Raw genomic sequence first — 15,103 nt, 5'->3', positions numbered from 1 at the left:
TTTCTAAAGGAATCTTTCGAGGACTTCGCCACCGAAATCTAAGAAAAAAAAATACTTAGTAATCCCTGCAGAACATATTCCGAAAGCATCACTTAAAAACTTTCCTAAATTCGGGAGTATCATAATGAATCTCTGAAATAATTACTACAATTTATCGGAAATGAATCGCAGAAAGAAGCTCTGGAGTGATTTGAAATGAAATCGCTGAAGTTTTAAAGCTCCGGAGGAATTCTGAAGAAACCCTTGGGGAAAGAAAGCGGTAGAAGATGGGTTCATGAAGGAAAATACAAACGGGCATCTAGAGGAACTCCAGAATCCCTGTTAAAAATTCCCTGTAGAAAATATAAAGGTATGCTTGGGTGATTTTTGAAGATATCACTGGAAAATCTTCTGAATCCCTGGAAAGATTTGCAAAACAATACTCAAAGATCCCAAATGGAATCACTCATATGATTTCCCGGAAGAAATCTTGGAAATAATCCAGAAAGGACTGCTAAAGGAATTTCCAAAAAATCAATGGAGGAATCCCGATAGAATCCCTGGAAGAATTTTTCAAAGAAATCGCAGAAGATGGATATTCGAAGGAATCTTCGTAGTGGTGAAATTTTAAACTATGCTCTTCATGACCTGAAAGTACTCGTAGTACTGAACAACTTTGCCGAAGATTGCATCTTCCTATCTGGCTTCAATCTCGTGGTATATCCCACGAAAGTCACACCGGAAGTAGCTATGTACACTAGCGCCACGTGGTGGTGAAATTCCGAACTATGCTCTTCATAACCTGGAAGTACTCGTTGCCCTGAACAACTTTGCCGAAGATTGCATCTTCTTATCTGGCTTCAATCTCGTGCTATATCCCACCAAAGTCGTACCGGAAGTCACTATGTACACTAGCGTCACGTGGTGTTGAAATTTTGAACTATGTTCTTCATGACCTGGAAGTACTCGCTGTCCTGAACAACTTTGCCGAAGATCGCATCTTCCTATCTGGCTTCAATCTCGTGCTACATCTCTCCAAAGTCATACCGGAAGTCACTATGTACACTAGCGCCACGTAGTGGTGAAATTCCGAACTATGCTCTTCATAACCTGGAAGTACTCGTTGTCCTGAACAACTTTGCCGAAGATTGCATCTTCTTATCTGGCTTCAATCTCGTGCTATATCCCACCAAAGTCATACCGGAAGTCACTATGTACACTAGCGCCACGTGGTGGTGAAAAATTGAACTATTTTCTTAATGACCTGGAAGTACTCGTTGTCCTGAACAACTTTGCCGAAGATCGCATCTTCCTATCTGGCTTCAATCTCGTGCTATATCCCACCAAAGTTGTACCGGAAGTCACTATGTACACTAGCGCCACGTGGTGTTGAAATTTTGAACTATGTTCTTCATGACCTGGAAGTACTCGCTGTCCTGAACAACTTTGCCGAAGATCGCATCTTCCTATCTGGCTTCAATCTCGTGCTATATCTCTCTCCAAAGTCATACCGGAAGTCACTATGTACACTAGCGCCACGTGGTGGTGAAATTCCGAACTATGCTCTTCATAACCTGGAAGTACTCGTTGTCCTGAACAACTTTGCCGAAGATTGCATCTTCTTATCTGGCTTCAATCTCGTGCTATATCCCTCCAAAGTAATACCGGAAGTCACTATGTACACTAGCGCCACGTGGTGGGGAAATTCGGAACTATGAAATCCATCACCAGGAAGTGGTTGTTGTACTGAACAACTTTGCCGAAGACAGAATGTTGCTATCTTGTCGAGGTTCCGAAAGAACTCGCTACAAAGACAGGATACTCACAACCAATCCGGGAACAAAACGGAACCGGAAGAAGTTAAAAATGTGGAACTAATGTTTTCGCCTGGTTCTCACCGGAAGCTGCATGAAATTCCAATCGGCTTTCACTACACCCCTCAAGGATAGTGTAGGATTCCGTTAACGCAAAAAGATTGAAATTTGGTTCACTAACTGCTGAGCTATGGATGTGCAAAAAAACAGTTCCACGTTTTTTTGCCTGTCGGTACTTAGGGTGTTAAAAAAATTCAGTGATTATTTGGTACTTTATTGAGTTTGTTTTTTAAGTTAGTCTATTTGAGGGTTCTAATGGGGAGGGTTCTAACACAGACAAACAGACGTAACACTTAGAACAAATTCATTAAAACATCATCGCTCAGTTGGTGATAATATTGCCCGAAGCACTGAGCTTCGCAATATCGTCAACAGCAGTGTTAAACATCAAACGCGAACAAAAACTATGCACACGCCTCTGGCTGTGAAAGTAACAACTGCGGAGATTTCATTGTGTTAAAACCGTGGGCGATGGAAATTTTGTTAGTGTTACGTCTGTTGTTCTAATTCATAAAACTATCAGTAACCATGCGTCTCCATCGATCAAACATATTGATTGTTCAGCTTCTGTCCCTATGTTCATCCTATTTCAAAAACAGACGATTTAAGCACCGACTGTTTCCGTTCTTTTTGTTATCGTGCATGCTCGCTCTTAACAAAAAAAAAAACAAAACAAAACAAAAAGCGCTTCTTAGCTTTGTTTTCGATACGATGAAAATGGGAGCACTTTGCTTAAGGCAAAACTGGAAGCATTTTCTCATTTTTTGGTTTTTGATTTTTTATTAAATAACGAAGCAATATTTTCAAAATCGGTTTTCGTGCACATGTAGAGTATGGATCAAGGTATCTTCTGAATTTTTTTGAGGTGGAAAATGTTTTCCATTTTTTCAGAACCCATTTTTTGTGAAATTTTGTTCAAAAATGGTTTCTGCAAAAACGAAAAACATTTTCCACTACAAAAAAAAATCAGAAGATACCTTGATCCATCCATAATCAAAAACCAAAAAGTGAGGAAATGCTTCCAGTTTCGCCTTAAGATGGGTTCCGATCATCTAAAACTGCGTAAGATTTATCCTAACTATATACCCAAAAATTCCTTATCCATTTTAAGAATACCAAATCGGGTGGAACGCAATGTGATTAAATATTTATCCCGATTTCCGTTTCCGCAGGTCTCAAAACCATCATCAATGCGCTGCTGCACTCCTTTAAACAACTGGCAGAGGTCATGACGCTGACGATATTCTGCCTGATGGTGTTCGCCCTATTTGCCCTGCAGGTAACTTTGAAATCAATATAAATGCCACTCGATATCAGAAACTTATCTCAAAACAAATTTCCCTTGCCGTTTTTTTCTCGGCCGTTTTTTTTGTGTTTTCGTCCTCAGGTCTACATGGGCGAGCTACGTAACAAATGTGTCAAAAATCCTCCCGAAGGCTGGAACGTTACCCACGAGGAATGGCGAATGTACGTACCAATATCGCACATATGGTTTCGATCGACTGTCGGATATTTCCGAAAAAATAAATTCAATTCATGAATGAACATATTTCTCTTTGTTGTTTCGCCTTGTATTTCAACCGACAGGTGGGTAAACGATACCGAGAACTGGCTCATCGACGACGAGGATATGCCTCTGTTGTGCGGGAATCTGACCGGAGCGCGACACTGTCCTCCCGGTATGTATATAAACATGCATGCGCATATTGTACACATATGGTAGCGGAAAGCGAAAAATTTAAGTTCGAAATTCAATTAAAATCCCGATGAACGCCGACACACAGGAAAAAAATATGTGTTAATCGAATAACAACATTCACACACACGCACACCCGGTCCGGATCGTGGAAGCAGATGGCGATGCAGATGGTTTTAAATCACTCAATTTGGTGACGAAATGGCATTTTATTTGCTGAGCGGGTTAACTTCATTAAAAAGGAAATCTGCGTTGAATTGAATTAACGAGTGGAGTTGGATTTGGGGGTATTTGAATGATGAAAGTGACACCATCACAAGGGCCATCAGCTTCATCTTTGTAAAGCCTCGAAGCCATGTGGTCAGAGTCACAAATCGACTACGATATAGAAAACAATAAAGGATGACTGACACCATAAGTACACCAGAGGGAACTTCTGAAGGAATCTAAAATAAACCTCCGGAGGGAATCCCAGAAGAAACTCCTGGAGATGTTTTGGAACAAATTTGTGGAGAAAAGGCGAAGGATTTTCTGGAGGAATCACAGATGGAATTCCTGTGGAATCCCCTTCTGGAGGAGGAATTTTTCGTTTTCTCTATCAATTTCATCCAAGATTTCTCAGGGATTATTTCCGGGATTCCTCTTGAAATCTTTTAACAGGTTATTCCAGGAATTGGTTCAGATAATCTTTCAGAAATTCCTCCTAGAATTCCTCCAGAAGTTCTTTCTGTGATTCCTCAGGAAGCTATTACTAGGATTCGCAATGGAGTTTATGAGTTTCTGAGATGATTTGAGAAACGTCTCAGGGTTCTTCCAGGCATTCATGGATTCCTCCAGAGATACCTTCCCAAATTTCTCCATGAATTCCATCGGAGATTCTTCTGGAAGTTCCATAATTTCTCGAGGAATTCGTTCTGAGATTCCTCCAAGAATGCATGCCAGGATTCCTCCAATATTTCGTTCTGAGATTCTTGAAAGAATTCGTTTCAAGATTCCCACCGAAACTTCTTCGAGATTTCCCTAAAAACTCTTCCAAGGATTCCTTCAGGAATTTCAGGATTCCTTCACGAGTTTTGGAATATGGAGGAATCCCAGAAAGAGCTCCTAGAGAAATCTCAAATAGAGGAATCCTAAAAAAGGAATTCCAGATGAAGCTCTTTGGGAAATCCTCAAAGGACTGCTCGAGGAATTTCAGAAAGCGGAATCACAGCAGGGACTCCTGAAGGAATCTCTGAAAGATCTCTTGGAGTAATTTTAGAAGATACTCCTGGAGAAATTCATTGGGGAATTCTAAAAAATCTTCCTGAGATATCCCACAAGGATTTCTCTTTTGAGGAATCCCAGGTTTCCTTCAGGATTTTCTTCCGAGATTTCTTCAGAAAATCCTTCCGTGATTTTCCGAATAAAATGATCCAAAATTCCTCCAGGAGTCTCTTCTTGGATTTATCCTGGAAATTTTTATATGATTCATCCAGAACTACCCGTCGGGTTCCTTCTGAAATTTCTTCTTTTTAGGTTCTGAGGATTCCTCCACAAGTTCCTTCACAGGTTTTTTACGGAGTTCTTTCTGGTATTCCTCATGATTATCTTCTTCTTCTCCTTCTTTATGGCTCTACGTCTCCACTGGGACTTGGCCTGTCTCGCTTCAACTTTGTGTTCTTTGAGCACTTCCACAGCTATTTATTGAAGGACATTCTTTGTCTGCCATTGCATGAATTTGTATATTGTGAGGCAAGGACAATGATACACTATGCCCAGGGAGTCGAGAAAACTTTCCCGACCGGAACGGGAACCACCATCTCTGGATTGGCGATCCATAGCCTTAACCATTAGGCTACCTGGAGACCCTCAGGATTATCTTATAATATTAATCAAGAGTTGCTTTTGGGATTTCTCCAGGAGTTTTTACTGGAATTCCTTGAGGAGCTTCTTTTGGGATTTCTTATTTCAAGGACTCTTCTGAGATTCCTCCAGAAGTTTCTTCATCGGTTTCTCCCAAAATTCCTTCTGGGATTCCATTTTCTTCTAAGATTTACAAGGATTTGCTTCTGAGATTTTTTTAAAGAATTCTGTCTAAGATTCATCCAGAAGTTCCTTCAGTGACTCAACCGCCTGGGATTCCTTCAGGAGTTCTTTTCGAGATTCCTTACTGAATTCTTCTAGGAGTTCCTTTCAGATTCCTGCTATATTTCTTCAGGATATCTTCCCGGGATTCCTCCTGGAACTTCGTCCAGTATTTCTCCTTTGATTTCTTCCGGGAATTCTCTAAGATATTCCTCCAAGAACTTTTTCTGTGATTCCTCAAAGATTTGCACATTACTCAACGATTCATCCGTAAGTTCATGGAGAAACTCTCTCATATGTTTCTAATGAAAACATTGAGGAGTTTATTACTGAATTCCTGTAGCAGTTGGAAACCCAGAAGAAATTCTTTGAGAAATTTTTGGTGAAATTCCTCAAGGAAGGCCTATATGAATTTTACAGGAAATCGTAGTACTCATACCTTACGAAATTACTCCAGGAGTTCCGTATGGAATGAGTGCTATGAGTACTGAAGAGGATACTGATTTTTGAAAATAGTGATACAGATTTTTCGAAAAATTATCTGGCATCCCTGCATCTTACGTAAAAAAGTGCAGAGCGTATTACTATGTAACTAACTGATCGCATTACCAAATAGAGATAGCTCTCATATTCACACCTTATCTTACCCTACTAACAAACGATTCTTCCCGAGATGACCATGAACAATTAGAAGAGGTGTATTCGATCTTTAGTACGAATAATGGTTGAACTAACATTCCTTCCTTTCTTCGATGACTGTAAAGATGAAGTGACCGGCGATGGGTGTTGTTTTTCAAACTGGGAACTCTCGACTCTTTGTAGAATCCAAAACAACTATACAAAACTTGGAAAGGATTGGTTGTGTCTCCGTATTCTGCATTACGATTGAAATTTGAATGATATTTTGTATGAAAAACGTACTTTTTTGCATTTTTCTCATAAGTTGACTTTTTTTTGTTCAAAACTATGTAACTGATGACGTTCAAGTAAAGTCGAGGATGTATCGAAGAACTTTGTTGAAGACCGCAAAGTAATCCGACGCTCGTGAAAGCAGTTATTTGCTTGGTATCTTAGGCCAAAAACTGAGTTTTGATTATTGATGTCATTCCTTTACATATTGAATGCTAAGCACCATCAGACTTTCTGAACGCTTTAAATTTTGCCACAAGAGTCGGATCACTTTGCGGTCTTCGATACAGGGCACATACAGGGATATATTTCAATGTCATCGACTATATATTTAAGGAAAAAAAGGGCCCCTTATGAGAAAAAAGCGAACAAATATGTTTTCCCATACTAAATCCCATACAAATTTGAATCGCAATATGGAATACGGGGACGCAACAAATCGTTTTCAAATATTTTGCAGTTGTTTCGGTCGTTAATATGGATTGAAAAAGCTTTGTTCCGGGCAGAGTTGTAAAATGTCACGGAAATGTCACGGAAAAATGTCATATGACATTTTCTAGTTCTATCATTCCCAGCGCAAATTTCCACCCGTTAATACAAACCATCATGTTTAGATATGGTAAAATAACGATATCGGAGATGCATATTAGTTACTAGGGGCAGTGAAATGGACAAAATATGAAATGACATTTTTGTGACATTTTACAACCCTAGATTTTAATTTTTCCATTCAACATACCTTTATTATCTTCGTATTTCGAAAATAGATGGAATGGGAGCATTATGCTTAATACAGGTTCCTTTTCGCTAATACCAATCAATTACAATAATGATTTGAAATTGGTTTTTAAGTATTGACTGAAAATCATGAATCATCTCTTTTTGACGTTATCATGTACAAATTTTACGTGGAGGAGTACTTTAAAGAAGTTAGAGATGCACAAAAGACATTGTAAAGAAATACTTACAAGTGGGAAACCAAAAAAGGTTCTTCTGAAGCTTTAACAACTTGTTCAAAATTGTTTCTGCTGAAATCGATCTGAATCGCTCCAAGGTGACAATTGATAAACAACTGTTTCAATTAAATAGGTGCCAACTGATTGATGGCGAAGCTTTCCAATCCGAGGACGATCCATCAAACTGAATGCTACCTTCGATGCAAATTTTAATTGACATCGACCAATCAGAGTTTATATCAATTGAATAGTGTAACGCTGATTGATATGTTCTATTGAGATGAAGCCCAATCATCGATTGCATACCCACGCGAACCCACAACCAACAAATAAGGGGCATGTCATGAGCAAACGAAGCAATTGGAACTCAAACATCTACCAATCGTTCTCAACCGCCAGAGTAGTGCACTCTCCATATGGCACATTCGTGGTCTATTGAGGTGCTTTTGGTTCAGCTGAATGTCGCTGGTCGATTCACCTGCCTGCATCTCCAAGTCAGACGGGCGGTGTGGTAGTCTAAATCTATCACAAGCTAGGATTCATCCACGGTCTGTTGAACGATGAGACCCGTCCCTTAATCGTCTACACAACACCGAACGACCTCTGAAATAGTGACTGCAAACACGGAATGAAAGCACGGAATCACAGCTTCGTTGGGTTGTAAGTTAGGGGGAACCAGCGCATCATGAATCGAACGACGATTGTGTAATTGTGGTTCACGTAAATTTATCACGTTTGTACACTGACTGTATATTATTTATTTATTTATTTATTTATCATTCCATTAATTTTAGAATTTCGTATTTTCATTATGTCTCTTCATTTTCATATGTATTTTGGTGTGAATTCTCCATAAAAATATCTTACATGTTTTACACGCATCAATATTATCAAATATTGAAAAGCTGTTTTACATCAAGTCCAATTTATGGTTAAGAAACATGTTTTAACCCTTATGTGGCCGACAGGGTACCCGGGTACCCACCGCCCATTTAAAAAGCACGGTGTAGAAAAAAAGCAAAAAGTTTGTCGGACACATAACGGTTAATCAACTAAATGCTTCCCAATTAGATGGAGACGCATGGTTGTTCACTTTTAATCGCTTGACTGCAACTTGATAAAACACGAAATATCTGGGAACTAGAACGATCACGAACATTCTCCCCTATATCCTTCTAAACGAGCTGTGTGGTTGCACCGTGCGTATGAACTTGTATGCAGTAGCTGGTACGAGGTTAGACTTTTACAGCATCTCGCCTTCCTGCACAAACAAGAGCGCTCCCGGTTCTTTCGAAAGATTGGAAAACGATGTGGGACTCTGCTCTAGCTATATGTATAACATTGTACTAGAAGGTGCACTAGCTGCAGCAAAGCTACCGACATGTTTTCTATTTATTTGTCATTTCAGTTAGTGCAATAAAGGGGCGCTTTGCGATGCAAATTTGAGCGAGTCCCTGGTATCGCACCGGAAAGCAAAACCGTGGGAACCGATGGATGCCGTTAGGTTTGGTTGAGTCTCTTGGTTTTCTATTCAGATTCTGCTAGCATGGAATTTCCTATTACCCGAACGTGTGTGTCGTGTTGCTGTAGATATGAGCGCAAAACTGAATGAATGAAATTTAAATTAGTGCATGCTATGTGAATTCATCAGACAGCAATTTCAGGACAATTTTTGTTATTTGGGGAAAACGCTTTATTGAGATTGAGATTTTGATTTCTGAGCCCCTTGTGGTTGAAATTTAGAATATCTAGGAAACATTTCGCCATTGAGTTGTCCAAAAAATGTCTCACGAAACCTAATGCAAGCCTATCCATATACGTGAGAACAAAAGATGTTTACAAAGTTCTTACAGATAGATTAACACGGGAAATCTGAACACAAACCACTACCACATAGGAATTTGGATTGGTCAATAGAAATTTCCTCGATATCTTGGACATGAAGTATCTTCGTGCCTGCCGCGCGAAGGGAAAATGAGACAATGGCATTGCCTAACTATCTAGGGGATTCTGGGGTAATACGCACCACTTAAGGAAGATGCGTCAAAATGCATATAAAAAGGCAATAATTTATTGGTTTAATGCATGCATTCATTGCATATACTTTCATTCTAAGAGAAACCAAACAAAATTTCAGCCTTAATACAGTTCAGCTCTTGAAAATAACGTTTTTTGTAAAGACTAACATTACGGCTTCGTATGTTTATGCGGGGCAGTATGCACCCTTGCTCGGGGTAAAATGCACTACAACAATGGGGCAGGATGCACTCAAACAAAGGGGCAAGACGCACCACAACATTGAGGCAAGATGCACCGTCGAGTTTAGAAATCTTTTTACTTCTTAGACAAAATGCATGTTTTATAAGGTTTTAAGACAAACAATAGCTCAATTTTGTTTGTGATTACTTACAGAGCACTCATAGATATGATTACAGCTTGTTTTCTATAGGTGCGTTTTGCCCCAACGAATGGAGTGCATATTGCCCCAATCAATAGCAAAAAATAAAATAGTTTAAAACATATAATTTACGTAGATTACTGTTTAAGTTATTTTTCTTATGCTTAGCATTGCCCTCAATGAACTGAATAAACACAACAGCATTAGATGTATGGTCGATTTTCACCATCAAATCATTCGACAAACGATCGGGAAAATTACATCAGAATCGTGCTTTTCAATTTTATTTATTTTTCTCACTAATTACGTAACGCAGATATGTAAAATTTTCGAGATGCTCATTTATTAAGACGTTCTATTAGACTGATAAGGTTTCAAAGCTCTAAAACCGATAATCCCTGAAAATCAAAGGGGGTGCGTTTTGCCTCGACAGTGCGTATTACCCCAGATGCCCCTACCCGCTATCATGTACTTTGTCTTGGTAGAGTTAATCGTCAAGCCTATCCTCGCTGTCTCTCTCTTCAGAGGAGCATAAGCTTCCTCCACTGCCCTACGATCGATGCCGATGAGATCAATATCGTCCGCAAAACCGAGGAGCATGTGCGACCGTGTGATGATAGAGCCATTCCTCTGCACGCCTGACCTCCTAATCGCTCCTTCGAGTGCAATGTTGAACAATAAATTTGAAAGAGCATCCCCCTGCTTCAATCCATCCAAGGTCACAAACGACGTAGACACTTCGCCCGCGATCCGATTACTTGATTTTGATCCACCCAGCGTTGCGCGTATCAGCTTAATTAGTTTCGCCGGAAAACCATGTTCTGACATTATCTGCCAAAGCTTAATGTTTCTTTTCACTGAATCGTACGCTGCTTTAAAATCAATGAACAGATGGTGAGTCTGCAAGTTATATTTCCGTAATTTATCTAGGATCATTTGCAGGACAAACATTTGATCCTTCGTTGATCGGCCCTCACGAAAACCAGCCTGGTATTCGCCGACGAAGGACTCCTCAAGAGGTTGCAGTCTGTTGAACAGGACACGCGACAGTATCTTATACACGCTCAGAAAACCGTTCTGATAAACGTGAACAAACCAAGGAATTGGCATCCCTATCCCACCAATGCAATGCAATGTTTTCGTAGCCAGCATAACAGCGGCTCAAGCGTAGGGCTCAAGCTGACAACCTATCTTTCAACACAGCAGCATAATTTTAATGCGGGGTAAGAAAACAAGAAGACCATAACAGTCCCCTGGAACAAACAAACGCAAATATGAGAACAAGCAAATTTACACCGTAAACTGGAACTAGTTCCAGCTGTCAATATGGGCGTTCTAGAAAACGTGAAATCTAGTTCACAGTGTATATTTCTTATTGTTGTTATCGTTGCTATGCAATGTTCCCGTTTGTTTCCGTTGCCGTGATTGGGAGTGCACGTATATCGGAACGGATTTTTTTTTGCGTGATACGCCGAATTTAAAAGGGTAATCCCTCTGTAATTGGCACACTCCAGTCTGTGCCCTTTCTTGTAGATTGGGCATATGAGGCCATCCAACCAGCTGGTGGACAATTTTTCATCACCCAAATCTTTATAATAATCTGGTGGATTGATTGATGTAGCTGCTCGCTTCCTATCCAAAAATGTATGGGTTGCTTAAATGGCACTTTTGAGGATAAGTGGAGTGTCCCAAGTTCTTATTCAGTTGAATCTCAGTGCATCTTTGCTAAGCTGAGCTCAATAATAGTGAATGGTTCTGTGATTGAAGCACTGGAATAGCAATACAGAGCCGTGTGTTCGAGTCCCACCAAAACAAGTGGTATTTTTTCACAAATTATTCTCAATTTTTTTAAACTTCGAACGATCGCGCTGTTGTTTTTTTTTTGAACAACACGTTGAAAAAACCTCGCTTTTTGTACTCAGCTTTAGCGTTGTGCTGACGGTGGTGGCCAACCACGTGAGTTACGGAAAGTAACATTCACGAGTACATTAAGTTTTAGGTCTATTTCGGATATACCAGCTGAATGGTATTGCCGGAAAAGAGCAAATAATAAATAAGTAATCAGCAAATTACCAGCAACGAATCTTCCAAATCTAGACGCAAAATTTCGTGATCCCTATGTAAATTGTAGTCTGTTCACTTTCTTGTAGATTAGGTGTATGAGACCGTGCGTCAACAATTTTTCAATATTTAGGGAGGGGCGGGGCAAGATGGGCCAGCGCCATTTTCGAGCGCATTACTCATTTTTTGATTATGTTAATAATTTTGTTAGGTGACCAGCATGAATATATGTACAACAGTTTAGGCACAGACAAAAAGACGTAACTCTTAGAGGAAATTCATCAAAAACTTTTGCCCGGTGTCATTTTGATGAGCACACTGCCACCTGTTGGTAGAACCGCGCGAGACACTGTCAGCCATGATGGATTTCGATTTGACGTTTTGCTGACACGCACACTACTACACAAATTGCCTGTAATTCTCGTTTGCATCATTCAGCAACGTGTACACTGGCAAACGTCAAAGCGATCGAGCACTAGCGCCTCTGGTGGAACGATCGCGCAAATCAAATGATATTTGAATTGATCGTTAAATGCATGTGCCAAGCCGTTTTGAAGAGTGTTACGTCTGTTTGTCTGTGGTTTAGGGTATTGATTGAAAAAATATTCACTCTCATTGGAAATAAAAAATAAAATAGTTTTAGCCATTTTTCTCATGCGTTACAATCCATATGATCTCCATATAAACGACCGCGGGGCAAGATGGATCATCTTCAGTTTTGAGCGTATTCTAGGAGCATTTAAAAGTTATTTATTTTTTTATTACAGACTATCTCATAACTCACTTCAATCAAGCGAAATGAACGCCTAAAATTGTAACATAAAATTATGATAACTTTTCAATAAAAACATCGATTTTCAAGTCGTCTTTGGACCACTTAAATCAAAAAGTTTTTTTATTATTTCCCAATAAATTAATAAAATGTTTACTACTAGCTCTGGTTTACTGACAGTCAGTATGTCAGTATGGATATGGAGCACATATGAATACGAAACAAATCTTATATATTGCTGTTTTTTCGTTGAGAAGATGTGAATTACTTAAAAGGTGACCCATCTTGAATGCACTTTTTTCACAGCGCAAAATCGGTCACTTTTTAAAACTGCTTGTTTTAATTCACATTTTGTATTTAATGAACTTTTTTGTCGATTTTCAATATAGCTAAGTAGTGTATTAAAGAGTAGATGATGAATACAAACCAATACGATTTGTATTTACAAAGTTATGGTGATCCATCCTTAGGTGACCCATCTTGTCAAGCCCCACTCTATAAGTATCTGGTGCACTGATCGATGCAGTTGATCTTTTTTTGTTAAACAATAAATTTCTCGATCATTGCACATGGCAACCATTCGCTCTGTTTTGGGTCATGTGTCAATACTGCTGAATCAAACCTCCACATATCGTTCTGATCCATGCTTACCATGCTTCAGCGATAACACTCTCTTCGTTATGTTAACAATCTTGCTGCGGTGAGTTCGTTTCTCTTTCGAACCAATCTTCTAGTATTGCTTTCTATTGAGTGGAGTAAGTAGAAGGCCCTAGTATTAAATTTCTGAACTTCTGGCAACGTTCTGCTCAGTTGCAATTCGTTTGCACTTGATGGGTTCGTAGGCTAAAAGGGTATAATGCGCCCCACCGGGGCAAAACACAAAAAATTCTAGCGATTTGAGCGCTTTTCGCATGCGTGATCGATTTCAAGTCCTCAATATTGAAGAATAATTGCAATCAAGCCGGTTTGTATGATGATTGATACAGAAACTAAATAAAAAAATATGTAAAAGTCTGAAAACGAGGTTTTTGACGTAATATTCTGCTTTTGGTAAGCAGACTTCGTTATAAACGAAGCTAGTTTTGTTCCCTTGTGTTATTTTGCAACTTTTTAGCTGTTAAACAGTTGTTGAAAGACCTCGCTAGGATAAGCATGTAGTGGGATCTGCGACAGTTTTATCACGGGGCTGGACGTTTTTCCCTTGATGGAACGTATTGTCCCGGTTGTTTTGAATCGGAAAACGTTTCCGAAAAACGTTTTCGAAAAACGTTTTAAAGATTTCCATAGCCCAAAACGTTTTAAAGATTTCCAAGGCAAAGTGCGCCCTTCACTGGCTTTAAGAACAACGATTTGCAGTGGACAATAGGTGGAATAAGACACTTGTTTATGAATTATTGCGGTTTTTTTTCTTAAGGGGCATATTATACCTGTGTACCCTACAAAGTTGCAAGAACTGTTAAACTGTTCATGGAACTTTGAGATGAGAAGCGGGCATTATGCCAAATGAGATATACTTCCATAATGAAATATACGAGGAAGAAGAAGAAGAAGAAGGAGGAGGAGGCGGAGGAAGAGAAGAAAATGAAGAAGAAAAGCAGCAATAGGAAAAAAGAAGAACCTGAATGGATTCATCATCTGGTGAGTAGTGATCGTTCAGTCTGTGCAACCTGTGTATGAAGACGGTGTTCTTTTATTGTGGATAAATGTATGTATAGCTTTAGTGTATTTCAGGGTGGCTCTCGGGAATAGGTTTGTAGTAGGGTAGAATTTCATAGGCTTACGGGGGAGCTTTAGCAGAGATTCAGAGGAGTTTCAGAGGAATATTAGAGGGGTTTCCAGGGGGTTTCAGAGGGGTATTAAAGCGTTACATGGCGTTTCAAAACGTTTCATTAGTTTCAGGAGGCTTTCATGATTGTATCGGGGGCTTCATGAGAGGCTTCCGAGGGTTTCAAATGGATTTTCAGTTAAGTCTCAGGGAGTTTTATATGAGTTTCTAGGCGTTTCTGGGGGGTTTAAGGGAGCTTCAGGATAGTTCCCGGGTCTTAAAGAGGTTTCAGATGAACTTCAGCAAAGTTTCAGAAGAGTACAGAAAGATTTCAAAGCATTCCAGAAGGTTTCAGTGCGCTTCCTGGTAGTTCCCGGTATATAAGAGATGTTTTCGGAAGTTTGAGAAGTGTTTCAAGGTATTAAAAGGATTTGAGGGAATTTCAGAGAGCTTCAAGTGAGTTTTAGAAAATATGAAGTGTCTCAGAAAATAGGCATATCAATGCATTTCGGGTGGTTTCATGGGGTTTTCAGTGCGTATTCTTGGTAATTTAAGATTAGTTTTAGTTCCCGGATGTTTTAGAATTGATTCAAAGCGTATCAAGACGTTTTGGGGGGGCGGGCGGTTAT

General features: G+C 39.5%; 1 protein-coding gene across 1 annotated transcript in view; it reads left to right on the top strand.

The window, feature by feature from the left end:
* The window catches only part of LOC109426789 (sodium channel protein 60E), an 820,640-nt gene that overhangs the window by 685,546 nt on the left and 119,991 nt on the right, over positions 1 to 15,103 (top strand). Inside the window, exons 7-9 of the mRNA XM_062853525.1 lie at positions 3,026 to 3,132; positions 3,241 to 3,320; positions 3,441 to 3,532. Coding sequence (XP_062709509.1) covers positions 3,026 to 3,132; positions 3,241 to 3,320; positions 3,441 to 3,532 — 279 coding nt within the window. The remainder of the gene's footprint in view (positions 1 to 3,025; positions 3,133 to 3,240; positions 3,321 to 3,440; positions 3,533 to 15,103) is intronic.

The sequence above is a fragment of the Aedes albopictus genome, chromosome 2, assembly GCF_035046485.1.
Source record: "Aedes albopictus strain Foshan chromosome 2, AalbF5, whole genome shotgun sequence".
In the NCBI taxonomy this organism is placed as follows: domain Eukaryota; kingdom Metazoa; phylum Arthropoda; class Insecta; order Diptera; family Culicidae; genus Aedes; species Aedes albopictus.
This window is presented reverse-complemented; position numbering and strand designations above follow the sequence as displayed.